This window comes from Malus domestica, chromosome 11 (assembly GCF_042453785.1).
Source record: "Malus domestica chromosome 11, GDT2T_hap1".
NCBI lineage: Eukaryota > Viridiplantae > Streptophyta > Magnoliopsida > Rosales > Rosaceae > Malus > Malus domestica.
In genome coordinates, this window is record NC_091671.1 from 19062217 (window position 1) to 19083442 (window position 21226).

A 21226-nucleotide genomic window follows, 5' to 3' on the forward strand; every position below is an offset into this window, starting at 1 on the left:
ATGAGAAAATAAACTATCAAACCAAACAATGTGGTCAAGAGTATTAGATTAGAGAAAGACCGTATTGCATTTGTAATCCCGAACTGAATAGGTTATCTAACCTCTTCTGATTAGCTTGGATAACCATGATATGCTGCTAGGTGTCACTCATGGTTTGTGGAAGCCCTAAACGTGTGTAATCACTAAAGGGAGAATTGAAAATTGTTTCAATTCACAATCGATGTGAAATGGTTTTAATCGCCCACTACCTCGCTAAAAGGAACCTAATGGATCGCACACCATAAGAGGTGGAGATTGGAGATTAAACGGAAATGAGTAAGAATGATTAAATGGTTTAATCATTTATTTATGGCAAGGATTAATTAATATGTTAATTAATCAAACGAATAAGTTCGTTAAAGACCTTCGGGATAGTTTTGGACCTTAAGGCCCAATGGGCTTCGAACGTCAAGCCCATTAACTTAAGTTGTATGACAATTTAATGAATAAAGATTCATTAAGGCCCAAAAGCTCTAAAAACCCAAGGTGGCCGGCCATAGTGTGATGAATTAGGGTTTTGGTTATTTAGGTCACTTAAAGAAGTGACTATATAAATGACTTTATAGCCAAATATTCATTAAGGATTAAAAGGGTTTATTTTGGGGAAAATTGGTGAGATTTGTCTCTCCATTTCTCTTAAAGAGGCCAACACCTTGGAGGGTACATCTAGCAATCCTACTACTCCAAGGTCACTCATTTCTTCTACAATCTAACCTTGGTGAAGAGACTTAGAGGTTCTCAATTTTGGGAACTTAGAGAACCTATTCTTCCATCCAAATCCATGGATCTAAGAAGCAAGGAATGAAGGCCCTATCTCTTTGGGTGATTAGCCTTTGCTTATGCAAAGAGGAATCTACAAAGGTATTAATTTCAACTCACTTTGTTTTGAGTTGATTAATTGGTTCACCAATCTACTAGGCTTTGAATTTCATGGTAATGTTTTGTTTTTGAGTGCATACAAGCATGATTCCGCCTTTAATTGTTAATTGCATGCTATATGATGTTGCTCAAATGAACATGTTTTCCCAAAAGATTTCCTTCATGGGCTACATCAAAGGGTCGGCAAATTGGGTATTGATAGAAGCATATTTATGCGACTTAGTTAGCTTGTTCTTGTGCAATTATGTTGTTATTTCTTAGTTAATTTAGTATTTCAAGCCATTTTCGTGTGTTTGTAGGTCCAAAGGGTTAAAGTAGCAAGAAAGTGCATTTTGGAGCTTTTTGGAGCAGTTTTGGGCCTGGAATGGATAGCACATGCTTGGAGCAAGGTGGATGGATGAAATTGAAGATAAAAGGAGGCTAGGAATGAATAATGAGATGAAAGAAATGAAGAAATGAAAATGAAGAACAAAGAGTTCATAATTGGAAGCCAAAGTGTCTAAAGTTGGAAGTTTCTATTCATGGAGGTTTCCATTCTTGAAAGTTTCTATTCTTGGCCTGGAAGTTTCCTAATCCTTCCTCACCTATGTTCCAGCCACAAAAGGATTCCAAAATATGTTAGGACATTTAATTACATTTACTAGAAGCCCTAAACCTTCCCTAAGGTCCATGCCACACCAAATCTGCAAGGATCCTTCCTTGCCGCAATTCCCTTTCCCTTTCTCTCCAAAATCTGCCACATATCTTTCTTTCCCCTTCTCTGCTGCACATCCCTTTCCTATTTCCTATTAATTTCTTATTGTTACTTATCCTTTTTTATTGTGAAACTAAAATAGCTAAGTTTTAATTTTTTTCTTGAACCAAGCCATGCCCATTCACCCTATAAATATAAAATCCCTTTTTTTGCCGCAAATCATCCACCCATCCACCCTTCACCATAACTCACCTATATCCATCCACTACCATAATTTACCACTTATCCATCATCCCACACCTTGTGCCGCAACAAGGAGAAGAATGAGGACCCTTTGACGTGCTTGCCATTCAAGTTGGATTGCTGGAGCGTTTTTAGGTGTTTTCATTCTTTGTTTTCAATGTTTAAGTTTAATTATCTTTGTTTTGTGAAGAGGAACTAAACCCTTATAGTTAGGGGGAATTTCAAAACCATGATTATACTTGCATTATGAATTGATTAATTCCAGTTGTGATTTCATAAAGTGTGGATGCAATTTGCTTAACTGTTTTATTCAAAACTTATTCTTGTATGTTAATTAAGGAGGCCTACTTAGTTTGCATGCTTGAATCTGATGCTAGAATATAAGGAAGTTTCACATAATCGTTACAAACTTATATTCACAAGTAGTGAAGGTTGCTGGTCACGATCGCGTTAAGTTAAATTCCTAGCATGAGTATCATGATGTCATAATTACGAATGCTTTGTCAATGCTTATGATTTTCATAGAACTTAATGATCTTTGATTGTATCTCTATTATGATGTGCATGTAGAGGACTATTGGAGAATGCTTTGGGTTGTCGAATGATGTCATCCAATCCAATAACTAAAGGAAAATCTGAGGGCTAATTAGTGATGGCATGGTTAATCTAGGGCATTGTCATTTATAGTTTATTGAAAAAGAAACTGGAGATTGATTTGTATGCAAGTGTGTCATGTGTGGAGAATGACCCTCTAGCTATCCCATCGTCCATTCAAATCCCCAACTTCGTGAAAATCTATCTTAAGTTTTTAGTTACTTGTTTTTACTTTATTTTCGTCCAAAACAAATTCCCCTTTACTTTGTTGAGTTAAATTAGTTAGAATCTGTTTTAGTTTGTGTTTTTAAGTGTTTTGAGTCAAGTAAAAGTCAATTTTCGTCCAAAGTCATTCCTAGTGTCTAGTTTAAGTTTATTTGGTTGTTTTAAGTTGTTTTGAGTATTTAAGTTTGTTTTCAGTCTTGTAAGTCTTGTTAAGCATTTTTAAGTTTAGTTTTATGTTTTTGAGTCAGTTTAGAGGTTATGAGCAAGCCCTCCTAATCCCCAGTCCAGAACGATCCCTACTTGCATCTTTACTACAATTTGACAACAAGAGGGTTTAATTTGTGTGCTGGATTATAATACATCAGGTATTGACTGGTCAATACTCAAGTATTATCCATGAACATTTGTGTCAGCGCACGTTAAGTATCATAAACAGTATAGTGTCGTTAAGTTTCATAAATAGTGTAGTAAGTTCCATAAGCAGTGTAGTACCGTTATGTTTTATAAACAGTATGGTACTGTTAAGTTTCATAAACAGTGTAGTAATTTCATAAATAGTGTAGTACAGTTTAAGTTTCATAGTACAGTTTAAGTTTCATAAACAGTACAGTGCAGTTTAAGTTTCATAAACAATGCAGTACAGTTTAAGTTTCATAAATAGTGTAGTACATTTAAGTTTCATAAACAGTATAGTACTATTAAGTTTCATAAACAGTGTAGTACCGTTAAGTTTCATAAACGATATGTGTGAGGACGCACGAGTCCCGTATGTCAGTTTTTTTTTTTTTAATATTAAATTATGCCTTTTTAATTAAAGTTTAAGTCATTTTATCCTTTTGATTAAACTTTAAGGGTTTTTCATTAAAATTTAAGTCTCTTTATTAAATAAAGTTATAGCATGATTTTTTGTTCAAACAAACTTAGCCCAATCCATGAAAGTTCCCAAAGTGATGTTATTCTGACCTCCGTGTATTATCTTCTCACCCACCTTTTAATGAATTTTTTTAATTACAAATTTATCTATTTGTAAAAAGACTGCTAAGGACATTAATTATCTTCTTTTGTTGAATTTAAAAAATAAAAATAAAAGGTTGGGCATGGGAGATGATTTCCATTAAAAAGGTAGAAGAATAATTTTGTGTGTGGGTCATTTAAATTTGCCCATCATATATTGGAATTGTCGTTGTCGATTTCTTTTGAATTGGGATACATCTGTGGTTTTCATTTGAATTTGCAAGCCTTCGTGCCTTTGAATTCGTATTTGATTTTGCCTACCATTATGATTAGTGTTTATACCATACTTAGGGTCTCCGTATTTAGATCTCGTATAAATACTCGGGGGACTTAAGTGTAATTATGTAATAAAGGAAGGGGCAAATATATAATAAGTGAGGAGCCCTTATTCTATAAAAGGACTCATCACTCTCCTCATTGAGGGAGGCCAATTCTTAGGCCACACCCTCAACCTTTCAGAGCTCTCATCCTCACAGAGAAGCTCTCTCTCTCCATCTTCAACATCTCAGAGAAATACAATAATCAGTGTGGACGTAGCCCAAACATTGGGGTGAACCACGATACATCTTGTGTTATTTACTTTCTTGCAGATTCACGGTCGGATTTACGTTGTTCCTAGACCCCTCCGGTTTTGTGCATCAACATTTGGCGCCGTCTATAGGAATCAACACGAAAAACTATGTCGGTTCTCTTTCATTTTTTCACCTCCATCGTGAATCTGCAAAATCTGCAAAAACCTAACAACCCAAAGCTTTCCCAAAAAAAATCACAAAAACCAAGAAACACTCTCTCTATCTCTCCATTTCCTCTTGTACCGACAGACACCACCATCACTTTCACCACTCTCCGTCACCACATCGTGCTTCAATCCTTCATAACCTGCATCTGTGCATTTTTTACAGAGTTTGGTGCTCTTCTCCATGTAAACTCCGACGGGTTTGTGGATTCTAGAGCTTGGGCTCAGTTCCAATCCATTCCAGCAGAAAGAAGAGGAAATAGAGAGAAAGAGGGATGGAGGGACATCATGATCCAATCTCCCTGCAAGCTTGACTCAGCTCGTGAATAGAGATGATGAACCCGCTTCCATCCTTGTCAAAAAACAAAAAAGCTCCACAACAGAAGCACAAAACTGCGTCGGGGTTCCTACAATTTTTAATCTTTAGGGTTTTTCACAGCATTCAATTTCTCTCAGGCTTTGGCAATTGGGGGTGAGGTTTCTTCATGGTGAAGTTAGGGGATTCAAGGGCAACCCAGAAATGCAGACGGAGGCGAGAGTTAGGGTGGTGGTGGAAGGAGGGCAGAGATCTCTGAATACCAGCCATGGAGGCGTGGCCGTTGAAGGTGGCGTGAGGATGCTCGTGTAGTCACTGCCGTAGAAATAGTCGAAGCCGCTGCACCAACAGTCTCAGATCGGTGCGGTGTCACAGTTTCTCGCCGGAGGTGTCGCCGACTCTCTCAGTAAGACTTGCACGGCACCTCTCGCTTGCCTCACTATTCTCTTTCAGGTGTAAGGTATGCATTCATATGTTGTGATGATGCGAAAAGCTAGCATATGGTGTGAGGCTTCCAGAATTGCTAGTGAATAAGGTTTTAGAGCTTTCTGGAAAGGAAATTTGGTGACAATTGCTCATCGTCTTCCTTATTCTTCGGTCAATTTCTATTCATACGAGCAATATAAAAAGCCCCAAAACAACGGGTCAACCAAGACGAAACTAAGCTCACTGCCCAGGAAGCTGCCATAAGTGTCCCAATCTTCTAGCTTTCCAATGATAACTTCATGCAGGAGAACATGCAATGAACAGAGAGAAAGCAAAAGCAAAAAGAAAAAGAAAAAAGAAGAGTGAGAATGGATGGGCACAACCAGGCTGTCCAAGAAAAACAAGCGGGTTTACAAGCAAAAGATACCTTACAAAATAACATTGGTGGACAAAGAAGGAGCGGGGAGATCAAGAAAAGCATTAAGAAAAACCAAAAGCAAAACAGAAAAAAGAAAGCAAAAGCAAAAAGAGAAAAGTAAATGTAGAAAGCAAAAGTAAGGAATAAACACCGCACCAGAATGATGTGATTTACTTTTCTTGTTTTTTGAATGATGTAATTTATTTTTCTTATCTTTCGAAGACATCTGTATAAACCCCATCAAAGGGTAATAATAGTAAAAACAAAAAACAAAAAAACAAAACGACAAGCCCAAAATAATGGGCTGGAATGTTATGTGAAGGACCAAGGCCCATATGCCCAAAAGAGCCAGGCCCTATGGCCCCAAAATTATTCGGCAACCTACCGCTATTACCACCAACCAGGTGATCAAAAGCACACCCAGTACTCTAAAATTATTTGGCAACCTGCTGCTATTATCACCAACTAGGTGATCAAAAGTACGTCCAGTACTTTAAAATTATACATGAGCATTACTCATGTCAATCATACATAAACATTCATGAGCATCACTCATGTCAATCATACATAGACATTCTTGACCTTCATTCATGTCAACATTCATGAGCATCACTCATGTCAACATTCATAAGCATCACTCATGTCAACATTCATAAGCATCACTCATGTCAACATCCATAAGCATCACTCATGTCAATCAACATAAACATTCATGAGCATCACTCATGTCAATCAGCTTCAAAAGTTTCATTTACAAAAGCTCTAGCTTCAAAAGCTTCATTTACAAAGCTCTAGCTTCAAAAGCTTTATTTACAGAGCTCTAGCTTCGAAAGCTTCATTTATAGAGCTCTAGCTTCAAAAGCTTCATTTACAAAAGCTCTAGCTTCAAAAGCTTCATTTACAGAGCTCTAACTTCAAAAGCTTCATTTACAGAGCTCTGGTTTCAAAAGCTTCATTTACAGAGCTCCAGCTTCAAAAGCTTCATTTACAGAGCTCTAGCTTTAAAACCTTCATTTACAAAAGCTCTAGCTTTAAAAGTTTCATTTATAGAGCTCTAGCTTCAAAAGCTTCATCTATAAAAGCTCCAGCTTCAAAAGCTTCATTTATAAAAGCTCCAACTTCAAAAGCTTCATTTACAAAGCTCCAGTTTCAAAAGCTTCACTTGCAAAGCTTCACCTACAAAGTTTCAGTGCAAGGTATACAAATACCACCTCCAAACAACCGCCATTTCGGCCTATACATGGATTCAATTTGAAGTCTCCAGCCAACAGACTCTATTGACCGAATACTTGGGGGATTTCATTAGGTACCATATATTGGGCCTCATGAAAAATACTTGGGGGACTTAGCCCATTATTTATGTATTGAGGAGCAAGCCCTTATTCTATAAAAGAGACTTCTTCACTGTCATTAGAGAGCACCCATTATTCATGTACTGAGGAGCGAGCCCTTATTTTATAAAAAGGACTCCCTCACCATCATTAGAGAGCATTGCCACCAGCTGAGCAACCACCTCGCCGCGAGCGTCACTCCTAACCCATTATTCATGTATAAGGAGTGATGCCTTATTCTATAAAACGGACTCTCTCACCATCATTAGAGAGCATCACCGCCTGCTAAGCAACCGCCTCGCCACGAGCATCAACTCTTAGCCAATCACTTATGTATTGAGGAGCGAGCCCTTATTCTATAAAAGGGACTCCCGTCTTTCAAACGCCATAATCCGAGCCAACCAAGGCAACATAAGCCACAAGCAGAGCAGCCTCGCAACATGTGCTACTTCTAGTTGAGCAGCATTTCAGATTGGGCACCGCCTCATATCGAGTATCAGTTCTAGACAACATCTAGTTACTTTGGCCCACACATGGACTGAATTTCAAGTCTCCAGCCAAAAGACTCTCTTAACTGAAGACTTGGGGGACTACTATTTATACCATACTTAGGGCCTCCGTATTTAGATCTCGTATAAATACTCTGGAGACTTAAGTGTAATTATGTAATAAAGGAAGGGGCAAATATGTAATAAGTGAGGAACCCTGATTCTATAAAATGACTCCTCACTCTCCTCATTGAGAGGCCAATTCTTAGGCCACACTCTCACCCTTTAAGAGCTCTCATCCTCACAGAGAAGCTCTCTCTCTCTCTCCCTCTTCAACATCTCAGAGAAATACAATAATCAGTGTGGACGTAGCTCAAACATTGGGGTGAACCACAATACATCTTGTGTTATTTACTTTCTTGTAGATTCACAGTCGGATTTACGTTGTTCCAAGACCCCTCCGGTTTTATGCATCAACAATTAGTATACATTACTAGCATAGACTTGTTCCATAAAAACCTATTCATGTCGCATACTTCTATTCTTATTCGCACAAATTTTTTTTTCTGCAGGTAGATGAATCTACTAAGAATTTAGCAGCTGGAAATATAGTGGACTCTATTAGTGAATTTGCCACAAATAAGGTAAAATTTGACTTGACTACGTAATTGACTTATTTATATATATATTTCTATATGTTTATTTCTAATGTCAAATTTTGGTACGTGGTTATTCAAGAGTAGAGAAGAATTAACACTATGGGCTTGAGAAGTTAGGAAGGTCAATGGTTTTGTTATTGTGACATTACGATCTGATCAAGGCGGAATAGGTAACAAGAACCCTAGACTTACCTTGGGATGTGAAAGGAATGGAGAATACGTAAGCCGAATTCGCAAAAACGACATAAGGATGAGGATAGAAGGACTTGTGGAACGAAAAAGTGTGGATGCCCATTTCAATTAAAGGGTAAAAAGCTAGCAACTGATGATGATTGGAAATTAATTGTAGTTAATGGAGTGCATAATCACACAACAGTAGACCATTTGGAGGGTCATTCATTTGCTGGTAGATTATCATCAGATGAGAACTTGTTGTTGATTGATCTGTCTAAAAGTTTGGTGCAACCAAAGGAAATTTTGACTACACTAAAATAAAGAGACAAGCAAAATGTATCTACACTGAGGACAATTTATAAGGCACGTCAACGTTTAAGACTTTTGAAGAAAGGTGGGAGGTCCCAAATGCAACAATTGATGAGTAAGTTATCTGAGCATAGTTACACTAAGTGGCATAGGAGTTGCCCGGAGACTAATACTATTTTGGACTTGTTTTGGACACACCCCGCTTGTTTAGACTTGCTATATGCATTTCCACATATTTTGATTATGGATTATACATACAAGACCAATAGGTATTGTATGCCATTCTGAGAAATGGTTGGAGTTGCGTCAACTGATATGACATTTTCTGTTGATTTGTTTATCTTTATGTTGAATAAGAAGATAATTACATATGGGCCTCAAGAATATTGTGAGGACTCATGGATAGTAATGTTATGCCTGATGTTATTGTGATAGATAGAGAAATGGCTTTGAGGAGGGCCATTGAAATTATATTTGCGACAAGTAAGCATTTATTATGTAGATGGCACATCAATAAGAATGTGCTAGCTAAGTTGAAAAAATTATATAAGTCCAAGGAAGATTGCCATAGATTTTTAGAGAAATTGAATACAATGGCATCATAAGGCAGACGAGACAACTATGCAATGAGTTCAGTATGTTTTAAGAGATGCTTCAATATGTGATATGTACTTGGTTGAATCCATATAAAGAAAGGTTTGTTGCTGCATGGATCGATAAATTGGGTGGTTCTAGTAACTTTTTAACTTTTTAAGGTAGGTGAGATTATAATGTGGATGGGGAAATAAGACAATAGGGTGGGTCTAGTAGCTCTATAAAAAAAATTATCATTTCTAAAAATATTTCTTCAGAACAGTTTTTATAAGACTCAAAAACTTGTTTGCTTTGAAATTCAAAATTATTATTAAATCTTAACAATTAAAATAATAAGAAATGGAGAGAGAAAGAGAGAGGATTGAAAGAAAATGAGAGAGAGAAGAGAGAGAAGAGATAGAATGGAGAGAGGGATAGAGAAAGCTAAGGCTGAGAGAAGAGAGAGTGAGGGAAAAGAAGGCAAGGATCGGAAGAGATAGAGAAAATAAAGGAAGTAGGGAGAAAAATCAAAACATATAGGAAGAGAGGAGAGAGAGTGTGGGAGGGAGGAGAGTGAAATAAAGGATGGAGAGAGAAATGAGAGAGAAAAATCATAACAAAGAGGAGAGGGGAGGGGGAGGAGAGAAACAAAAAGGGAGAAAATAAAAGATAGTTGAGTTTAGAAACTTTACAAATATTGTAGCCTATTTTATCAAACAAGGAAACGGGGGTTGGCGGCAAGGGTAGAGAGAGATATGTGTTGTATAGATGTGCTTTGCCCTTATTCTTGAAGTTTAGGGCATTGGGAGCAAGGTTAGGGTGCTTCTGGGTTTCATTTCCTCCCTTGGATGGGCCTTGACTCTGTTGACCTTGGTGGGATGGCTTCTGGCCTCCCCTACCACGCCTCTTTTAGCGTTTTGGGCTTTGGTTTGTGCTATAGTGTGCTTTTTGCACAACAGTCGCCCTAGTAGCTCGAGCTTGACGATTCTTCATCAACAGCTAGTTTTGCTTTTCAGCGATAAGTAAGACAAAGATCAAATCCAGGAACTTAGTGAACTTTTGAACTCTATATTGTTGCTGTAAGACAATATTTGTAGCAGAGAAGGTCGAATAGGTCTTTTTCAAAAGATCCTCTTCGGTCAAAGTTTCATTACAAAACTTAAGAAATGATCGGATTCGACAAACTTCAGAATTATATTCATTCACAAACTTAAAGTCTTGGAAGCGCAAATACTGCCAGTCATGTCTTGCTTCATGCAAGAAGATATTCTTTTAGTGATCAAAACAATTAGCCAAAGCGACCTATAGTGCTTGTGGATCCTCCTCAGCAAGATATTCAATTTGCAAAGCATCGTGGATATGTCTTCGGATGAAGATCATAGCGATAGCTTTCTCAGCTTCGCCAACAGGGTTGTCCATCTCATCTTCAATGGCGGGACGCAAATTCTTTGCAATGAGGTGGAGCTTCATATCTTGGACCCACTTGAGGTAGTTCCTTCCAGAGACCTCCAAAGCGGTGAAGTCGAGTTTGTTCAAATTCGACATATTCCTCTCACAAAATAAGGGACAAGATGTGATTAGTGCAATAGAGAAAGAAAAAAAATCAATCCATTCACGTAGGAGTAGAACATTCATGTTCTAATAGACATGTATTGGTTAATATTCGCATGAAAAAAACTTCAAGTTTTCAAACAAGGCATGTTTATAGAAACTTCAAGTTTTGAAATAATTATGAACTTCTGGTTCATATGTTCCTGCAGACAAACGCAAATATATACAGAGAAATATGCAACAAGAAAATATGCACATAGAACTTTAGGTCTAAAATTATAATTGAATTAATTATTTGAACTTTGGGCCAAATTTAAAGTGTGGGTGAAAAAAATATAAGACCCATTGGGCCAAACAATAATTAGGCAATTAAACTCGGGGCCCAAAATAAGGCCTAAGCCCACGGGTGGGCTGAGTGGTGTGAAATATGCAATCTAGTCCCAAAAATTGGGCTTGAGTGAGCACGGACTGATCAGGCTCGAATATTCATAGTGGGCTGCAGGCCCAATATAGTAAACCGAACCTAAAAAGATAGCCCAAACGGAGGCCGAATTATATGTGACGTGACACAAGGGAACACAGATACTACAGCAGGGTTGGGATCTAGTGCGGCACACATAGCCGAGACACCATGGCCCTTCCGGCGGGTGTTGGGTTAAGCCAAGTATTGGGCCACATCTGCGAGCCTGTTCTAGAAGAAAAAAAAATCTTCTTTCTCAGCAGGATGAGAAAGCTAGCCCAAATATTGGGCTTAGGGTTTCAACCAAAAACACCCCAGCCAGAGCTGGGTGCAGTCACCAGGGACGAAAACCGGTGTCGCCATTGTAGGTGGCCGTGTTTTTGGAAGAAATTTCTCGGTGCAAGGTCCTAGGGATGGAGAGAGTACCTCAACATCGGGGAAAAAGGAAACCTAAGAAATTCAAACTCAAATTTCTTTAGGAATTTCAATGATATTGAATAAAAAATCACGATACCATGTTGGATTTAGGCAGAAAATTACAAGGTAAGGTCGTGGCCTCGCTTCAGGCGATGTGGGTTTTCTCGGTATGGATGCCATAGGAGTTGCTTTCCAAAGGAGCTTCATGATCCATGCTTGCTTAGGGTTATAGGTTCGAAGAACCCAGATGGCGATTTCATTGTTTTTTTCTTTTTCTTTTTTTTCAATTCAATTCATAGCTTATTCAATTTAATAATTTTAATGCATGTACATATATTTGATGCCATTCATGACAAATATCAAATTCACATAATTCAACAATTATGAATATAATGCATACACAATTTATGTAGAATCTAAAATTCGAAAAACGTAAAGTTGAGTCATGCATTATGGTGAATGTTCATGCTATCAGAGCTGCAAAAATATCAAGATAAAAACCGTTGTTTTGAAAGAAGCTGATTGCGTGATGATATGGATGAACTGGTTTGGTGCAGAAAAATCTTCAACGTCAGATTCCTAAGCGCAGCGGTAGGAGTATGTTGATAACATGTTGTAGCCTATTTTATCTGACAATGAGAAGGGGGCTGGCGGCAAGGGTAGAGAGAGAGGAAAGAAGTGTTTGTAGAATCATAGGGGAATTGTGTATTGAGGATCTGTTATCCCCCCTATGTAGTGCATAAGAGAGAAGAATTCCTTCATCCTTAAGGAATACAAGTCCATATATGAAAGAATAACTAGAATCAAATATAATATAAGATTTACACAATCACACTTAAACTAGGAAAGTTCACAACAACAAACATATTTTTTTATGTTTTTCATAAGTAGGCTTCCTTTTCAAATTGTTTTTTAGTTCACTTTTCAAAAATAGTTCTACCAAATAGGGACTATTGATTTGAGAGTCAAAAACTGTTTTTGCATTAAAAAGAAAATTAGATTTAAGGTGAAAAAGAAGTCCTTAGCTTTCCTAATCCTTGGCACACCAGCAATTAAAGGAACCCCCACATTGTACAGAATCACATACGCACAAACATATCCATAAACAGTAATAACCGAACCATCAAAATTAAGCTTTCTCAAATTAATGGCCGGAGGCCTTCATTTGATAACATCCGGTTTGGAAGAAAAAGGAGGATCGAAAATCCACAAGTAGCACCCAAATAATTGCTTCCAATGGACATGGCTTGCAAAGATGGATGCCCACACTATTAGGCCAAATTTGCCGGATGAGGACCCAATTATTTATTGCAGGATAGATCTCCCTAAAAAAATAAAAAAAAATAAAAACCTTGCCCAAGTTGAGGGATGTTATAGCCTAAATTTAGCATGTAAATTAGACATCCACTAAAGCCAGTCACACTATGGACAAGGCGGCCAATTAAGAATAAGTCCAACGATAGCTCAATCCACCAGGGCAAAATAGGCAGGCAATTGGTGGGCTCTAGGAAGCCCGTTGGACTGCCCTGCAACAATTGTCGGGCCTTGAACCACTGGCGATAGATGACATCGGACCTAACATCAAGCAGAAGAAAGTTGACCCCACCTACGCGCATTGAAGTCATTCACAGAGTACGAATGTTGGAAAGTTGTGAAGCATACTCTAAAATACAAATTTGTGTAATACGTTGGATGCCCTAGCACGACACATTTTGGATGTCCAAGGTTGTAGACTACGAAGAATGAATATCGTACAAGTTTGTAATGCTATGTTTTTTCTTAGGAGTTTGAAATATAGTACTAAAATTAAACAATCGTTTTATTTTTATGGAACAAACTTAAAAAGCATAAAAAAAATATTTTTTTTAATAGTAAAATTGGTGGACTTGCATAAAGACAATTAATGTTCAGAGTGAATAGTAAGGGCAAATTTACTAGTCTACCCTTGCCATTTCCCTTGCCGTCTTAAAACGACAGGATTTACACTAAGAGAAAATTGATTGTACACTCGGAAACTATCAGGGAAACTCAAAAATAGATGAGAGGGAGTTTCATTATGAAGATTACACAAGAGACATAAAGGACTATTGCCACTGCATAAAAAATTGGTGTAATTGTTATAAAAGTGGTGATCCACATGAAGAAATATGCACCGTCTACTGCTTCTTGTCAACCAATAAAAGTTGAAGTTCTTGTCAACCAACAAATATTGAAGGTGTACAGCCTACTCTCACATCTCTTGGCCTTAACGGAGAAGATATATTTTTCCTATATAAAGGCCTATCAGCTCACATATATGTGAAGAGAATAGAGAAGAAAACATACAATATCTTGTTTCCATTGCTTTGTAATTCCAATTTGATAATGAGAGAGACTACTGCTACTGCCTTGAAGACATAGGACCGTTGCACACATATCCTTAATTTCACAGCAATAATCTACTTTTAACATTTAGCAATTTTGAAATAAAAATTCAACCAAAATTTGATTTTTTGGAGGCAAACACAATACTTGTTCTCGCATACAGAGCCAATTTCTTGGAAAGAGACCTAATTGAGAACTTACTACGTATGAGGGGTGGGTGAAATTGTCTTTCAATGGGACTAAGAGGAAGAGGAATAGCTTCAATAATATCCACCAAAACCCAATTAAGGATGAAGCTTAACCTCATCCTTCATATTATTAGTAATAACATCATTAACGGTACGTCTTTCAAAACCCAATAAGAAGGATGCTACAGGTCAATCAAGAGCCCAACCCAAGTGAAGGCCCATAAATTAATACCATTTTCCGTTCTAAAAAATACACCGAGACCTCCTTTTATACATATGATTAATTTGGATAAGACTATTCACTATATTACGAATATTAAAAAAGAAGAAATGAATGACAAATTCATATTTTGTCCAAGTTGAAGGTTAGTCATGAAGGATAGTTGTCCCTTAATCCTACCATTTTTGTAGGAATTAGTAGGAATATCTTTGCTTCATGAGTAACCTTCAACTTGAACAAAGTAAAGAATTTGTTATCTATTTCTTTCTTCAAAATATCATCAAGATAGTGAATAGTTTTACCTAAGTTAATCCTCCATATCAAACGAGACTTAAATATCTTAAAAAAGATGTCTATGCAATCATAAATATCTTTCAAAACAATGGAAATATGAGATTTCTTTTTAGCTAAGAAAAAACTGCAATACTCAAATACTTAGCACGAATTAATTTGCCCCGCCAATTAGAATCATCAGTAAGAATCTTTCACCCAACTTCGACCAAGTTTTATAAGGAGTATTTATTTAAACTATTCATGCTTTGTAGATTGATATTACTTATGAACTTCCACACTTTAAATCCTGGATAATGCTAGAGAAACCAAATTTTATAAATCAAATTTGTAAACTCGATGATGTGGTTGTTGATGATTGAATTATTACTTAAGTGTTGATTAACGTGTTTGTTTACTATTGGCGACACATCATTTTATTTACAAATTTAGTTTAAATTTTTGGTTTCCCTTACATTACCTTTAAACCCTCTATCTTCTTGGTGGACTTCATTGAATTGTGATAATTAACTTGTATCGCTAGTTACACACTTTTGGGTAGTTGCATGCTAGTTAATCACTTTTGACTAATTTATTGGCCGGCCGGTAAGTTTTATATTGTTCTATTAACTTGACATTCTTGACAATCTACATCTATATCAAGAAAGAAAAAAAGCTCAAAAATCAACTTCGAGAAAAAAAAATCTAAAAATACAAAATCTTAAAAAGGATAACAACTTATCTGAAACTCATTTATTATAATATGACGTCTCAATTTTGTTATGCAATATCACACGAAGATAAACTTGCATATGTAACATTGTTTATCAAAACGAAATACTTTGGTAATTGTAAACACCTTTCATGTAAAATATTATTCTCGAAAAAAAGTCATGTATGAGGACAAAATCAAAAGCTCTCATCCCCCCCTCTATCAAGTATATTATCAACAATGAATTTGCTATCGTTGCTCTTCAAAATAAAAAATGTATATCAACAATCAATGGTGAACACTCCATGATTACCTACCCAAAGAACAGGTGTGCAACATTGAACCCGCACAAACAAAACAAATCTCTCCATTCGAATTCTTATTAGGGTTTGGAACAACAGATAAGATTATAGAATTATGGGCATAGGTATCATCTATAAATGGGTCACCATCGCAACACAATAAATAAATAGATCAGTCTGTTTCCGAGCAACTGAGTATCTCTCGTACTTGGAAAAACGACAGTCCCAAACAAACAAACAAAAGGTGGTGCATCAATTTGCATTGACTGTGAATCACTCACCCACAAGCAAATCACAAAAGAAAAATGCTAAAGTAGGTACGGCTACTCGTGTTTGCAGAGTGAAAACAAATTTAATTGTGACATCTGTTGGGTTGGTATACTAGTTGTCCATGCAAAGCCAGCACAGTCACAGCAGGACGGTCGCGTTTCCATCTCATGGATCTGGATCGAGACGTGTTTATGTTGAAAATGCTAATCCTTTCCTACTGGCTCTTGCAAATATGTTCGTTTTAAATAAAGAATTTAATGTGTACGCGTAATGCTCCAATACTAGTACTACAATACTTATTTAATACGGATTATTATGTGTACAATTATTACAAATTTGGTACTTCCATTTACACACGTAGTACTACCTGTTGATTTTTTTTTTTTTGGTCAATATCTACCTGTTGATTAGCCAATATATAGAAAGAAAAAAACTATATCTTTCTTCCTTATGCAAAAGGATATTCAGAAAAAAAAAATTCATGTTTTGAATTTCATTAGCGAGTTCGATACTAATCTAATCTTTCAATCTCTTAGTGTAAATGTATTGTTATATAAAAAAAAAAATTAAACATCATTTTGGAGCACTTCTATTGACCACTTTGCTCATCATCTCTTTAATTAATAGATGTGAACTTTACCGATTAATATCACTAGAGATGCGGCCAGTAAAGGTGATTTGAATAGCAACACTTAATAATTACGCAGTAAATTATTTTAAAGCCGATGAAAATAGCATGCTAACAATTTTCAATTTGGGTAATTTTTTTTAAAGAAAGAAATTCGAAGAATAATAAAGTATTGCTAAATAGGAAGGATATATAAAAAGAATGTAAAATGAAAAGGTAGCTAACATTCTCTTTAAGCATATTAATTACTCTCACGTTTTTGCTAGCAATTTCTTACTTAAATTATTGTAAGATAGTAAAAATACTTATTTAGAATGATATTTATAACCGTAGATGTGAATTAACCCAGTTAACTACTCTAGATATCTTTGTTAAAGTGGTTTAAAATATTTGTATTGTGTAAAAAGAAAAAATGTAGTTGTAATTATTTATAAACCGTAGTTTCACTAAGACGCACTAGATCTCTGTTTCAAGGTAGCTTCGTCATCACTTTCTACGTATCTTATTTCACTATATATGAACAACTATCTACTTCTTTCCAAAGATCAAGAACATCAGTCGATCTCTCTCAGAAAAGTGTGTGCTTCATCCTCATAGGCTCACACAAAAAATAAAAATGGCATCTCCAGCAGTTCGTGATCAGGACAACCACAACGATGCAGAAAATAGTTCGATAGGTTATTGTGGCAAGGTGATGAACAAGGTGGTGGAATTTCCAAGGAAATTAAAGAAGCTTGGACAAGATGATCGCAGAAGGATTGTTCATTCTCTTAAAGTTGGATTAGCAGTTCTTTTGGTGTCATTGCTCTATTACTTCCAGCCTTTCTATAATGGTCTTGGTGACACTGCCATGTGGGCTATTCTAACTGTGGTGGTTGTCTTCGAATTTTCAGTAGGTACGTTTTATGTTTCTGTTAAATTTCTTATGTACTTACCGAAATCACATTGTGAAAAATTCCATTCCGGTAGTAATTTTCACACTCCTGGTTTCTCATTGTACACCCCTTCACTTGTTCGTGATGGGTGATTCTCATTTGATTTGTTCAATCCTAAGGAGAATGCGGAAATCACTTCTCATTTTGTTTTAAGTTGTCTGGGAATTTCTTTTGTTGTTTGTGAGTTTAATTCATAATTCCAATTAAGAAAATGCTAATCTTTAGTGCAACTTTTTCTTATTCGAGCTATATTCTGATACATCTAATCATTAGGTAACTTTCTAATCGCATCATCCTTAATCTATAATGCAGGAGCAACACTGGGAAGAGGTTTAAACAGGATCTTGGCGACATTCCTAGCAGGCGCTCTAGGATTTGGTGTTCATCACCTGGCAAATCTTTCAGGAGATATAGCTCATCCAATACTCATCGGCATCTTCGTCTTTCTACTAGGTAAAATTAATACACTTGTTCTCATAAACATACTCAATTATTCATTTTCCATGTACTAATAGGGGATTCTTCAATCAGTTATAATGTCATTAAATTATTAGTACAATAATGAGCAAGGAATTTACGGAATGTTACATTGTATATAATCAGCTGCATCAGTGACATTTATACGCTTCTTTCCGCGGATGAAGGCGAGATATGACTATGGACTCCTCATTTTTATCTTGACATTCTGTTTGATATCGGTATCGGGGTACCGAGATGAGGAGATACTGGAAATGGCTCACAAGAGGGCGTCCACAATCCTCGTAGGTGCCTTTATAGCTGTGTTTGTGTGCGTTTTCATTTGCCCGGTATGGGCTGGCGAAGATCTGCACAACTCAGTATCCAAGAACATTGAAAAGCTCGGGAGCTTCTTGGAAGGTTTGTTATTTAAAAATCAGTATTTCATTGCTGGAATTTAGGTGGCATATCAATGTGACCGGGAAAACTCACAAGGTCGGAAAAAAAATGAAAAAATTGTAGGTTTTGGGGTTGAATACTTCAAAGTAGTTGGCAGTGGAGAGTCTAATATGGCACATTTGCAAGGATATTTTAGTGTTCTCAATTCAAAACAGAGTGAAGAAACTCAGGTCAGTCTCTTTGATAAATGATCTTTGTTACATATTAGATACGTTATCTTGTGAGATTTTGAATCTAGATTGCACATTCAGAAGTGGCTCTATGCAATCAATGGTTCTAATTCAATTAGGTAACTATATTTTGTAGGCCACACATGATGTGGCAATTGATAGTTGGATTCATTCTTTAAATCATTAAAGAAAGCATCCAACCATCAATCATCACATCATGCGGTCTATAAATAATGTCCAAGAACATGGTCTACCTAGCATTTTCGGTTTAATAATGCTGACTATACCTTCTTGTTTTGCAGGCCAATTTTGCAAGGTGGGAGCCTAGACATGGAAGGTTTAGGTACCGTCATCCTTGGAGATACTATCTCAAGATCGGAAACCTCACCCGGCAATGCGCCTACCGCATTGATACCCTCAGTGGTTACCTCAACTCTGAAGTCCAGGTATATATTGTACCACATCAAATTTTCATATTAATGTGCACGATAAATATATATAAATGCAAAGTAATCAACTTGTTTCATAAAATTAATTGTTTAAATTCTTTTACAGACACTATTAAACATTCAAAACAACCAAGTTCAAGAGCTGTGCATGAAGATGAGTTCAGAATCAGGCAAAGCACTGAAAGAGCTAGCATGGGCCCTAAAAACAATGACTGAGCCATGCTCTGCTGCCAGCTCCCACATCACAAAATCAAGAGCTGCGGCCAATAACCTCAAATCCATGCTTAGGACTAATGCAGCGGCGGTGGCGGGAGTTGGTGGAGATCAAGTTCGTCTCCTAGACATCGTGCCAGCTGTGACTGTTGCTTCGCTGCTAAGCGAAATTGTTGCTTACGCTGAAGCAATTGAGAAGTCTATTCAGAAACTGGCCTCCTTTCAACACGTGCAGTTCAAGAGTGCAGAACGAAAAAAACCAACAGCATTGACGTCATGTAAAACTTCTTCCAGCAATGTGGGACCGCATCATGTCATCACCATGGATCGACTAGCATCTCTACAAGTTCAAGAATCAAACAAGGAAATCGGAAGCAAGTTTCAAAGAATTAGGAGCGCCGTTTGATAATTGGATCAACCCCACTTTAATTTCTTTCTCCTTATAGAAGAGAGAGATAGAGCCATGTTGGTGTTTGTCTCAAAGCTCTGCAGCTTCTTGTCATTGGCTCATTCTGCCCTTCATCTGCCTGTAAGTCTGATTATGAACTCTTCGCCGCCTTCTCGGACCCCTAGCTGATCATTACCTGGGCATGCTGGCCATGTCTAGATGCGCGTAAATCTCACTCGAACTAGTGGTGATCTGCGCCACAGTAACTTCTCCGACATCTGAAAAACGATGGAGCCTCTAGGGCAGTGTAGTAACTTTCCTATGTTTCTGTATGTTTGGATATTAACGATGGAAGTTTTTTATGCTTTTTTCTATTTATATATTGTTGTATATATATACAACAATATTATACATTTAAATGCACAACATTCTTACAAATACCAAGAGTGATACCCTCAATACTCAGCTTGAACACATGATTTAGCAACATTCTATTTTTATTTTGTCACGCAACAAGATTTTCTTCAACAAATATAAAATAACCCGACGTAGAAAGTTTATGGATACAACACAACCCGCAGTCGTATATCTCGAAGTCAAGATAATTCTTAGAAACATTATCCATTTGCCTGGCGCCGACTCAAATACCTTAATATTTGATCGACAATATTTTGTCTTTCACGGTTTCACTAAGTGAATGCATAAAAGGTCTTAACAACACTCACAACACATATAATATGTGGTTTCGTGTGAGCTAAGTAGATTAACCTCCCAACAAAGCCTTGACATTGCTCCGTGTCGGTTGGTACATCAACTTGCTCACTCAGTTAATGATTCATTTCAATCGCAGTGTGAGCTTTTTACACCCCAAATATCCATATTTAAGTCGAACAAGTCCAACACATACTTACAACGAGAGTAGAAAATAGGTTCTGCTGATTTAAATACTTCAATGCCAGGGAAGTACTTTAGAGAGCCAAGCTCCTTTATTTCCAATTCTTTAGACAAAATACTTCTGAAGTTTATAAACTAATAATAGTATTAATGCACTTGGCATTTCTTGATTTGATAGATTTTGGTCATGTAATTTTAGGTATCTTCCGTCAATATATATTATCTTCTAGCAAACGACACAAGTGATGACATAATAATATAGAGAATTTTACGACTTAATTTTCATGTATTGCATAATTGGGTATATAATACATACAATCCTTGTTCTCCAAGGTAAACTAAAAAAGGATATAAGAGATATCCTTCCTAATAAAGAACTCTAATTTTTACACAATATTTACTTTCCTATTCTAAAGCCAACTCACGCAACACTCCCCCTCAAGTTAGAGCATAGATGTCACACATGCCCAACTTGACAAGTGAGTCACTAAAAACCCTACTACACACGGCATGAGTGATGATATCTGCAAGTTACTCTTCTAAGTTCACAAATGGTATTGACACAATCTCCTTCTCGAACTTTTCCTTAATGAAATGTCGATCAATCTCCACATGCTTCGTTTTGTCATGTTGTACCGGATTCTCTGCAATTTCTCATGCTGACTTATTGTCACAATACAACTTTATAGCCGCCTTCGGTTTGAAACCAAGACCCCGAAGCAACTTGCGTAACCAAAGAACTTCACACACTCCATGCGCCAT

The 21226-nt window shown here is 36.8% G+C and overlaps 1 protein-coding gene across 1 annotated transcript; it reads left to right on the top strand.

The window, feature by feature from the left end:
- The first annotated feature begins 17006 nt into the window (after positions 1-17006).
- On the top strand, positions 17007-20008 carry LOC103401664 (aluminum-activated malate transporter 2-like). The gene is made up of 6 exons (XM_008340376.4): positions 17007-17396; positions 17748-17888; positions 18039-18311; positions 18414-18520; positions 18823-18966; positions 19076-20008. The coding sequence occupies exons 1-6, from the start codon at positions 17117-17119 to the stop codon at positions 19586-19588; spliced, it is 1458 nt and encodes a 485-aa protein (XP_008338598.2). The 5' UTR covers positions 17007-17116; the 3' UTR covers positions 19589-20008.
- The last annotated feature ends 1218 nt before the right edge of the window (positions 20009-21226 follow it).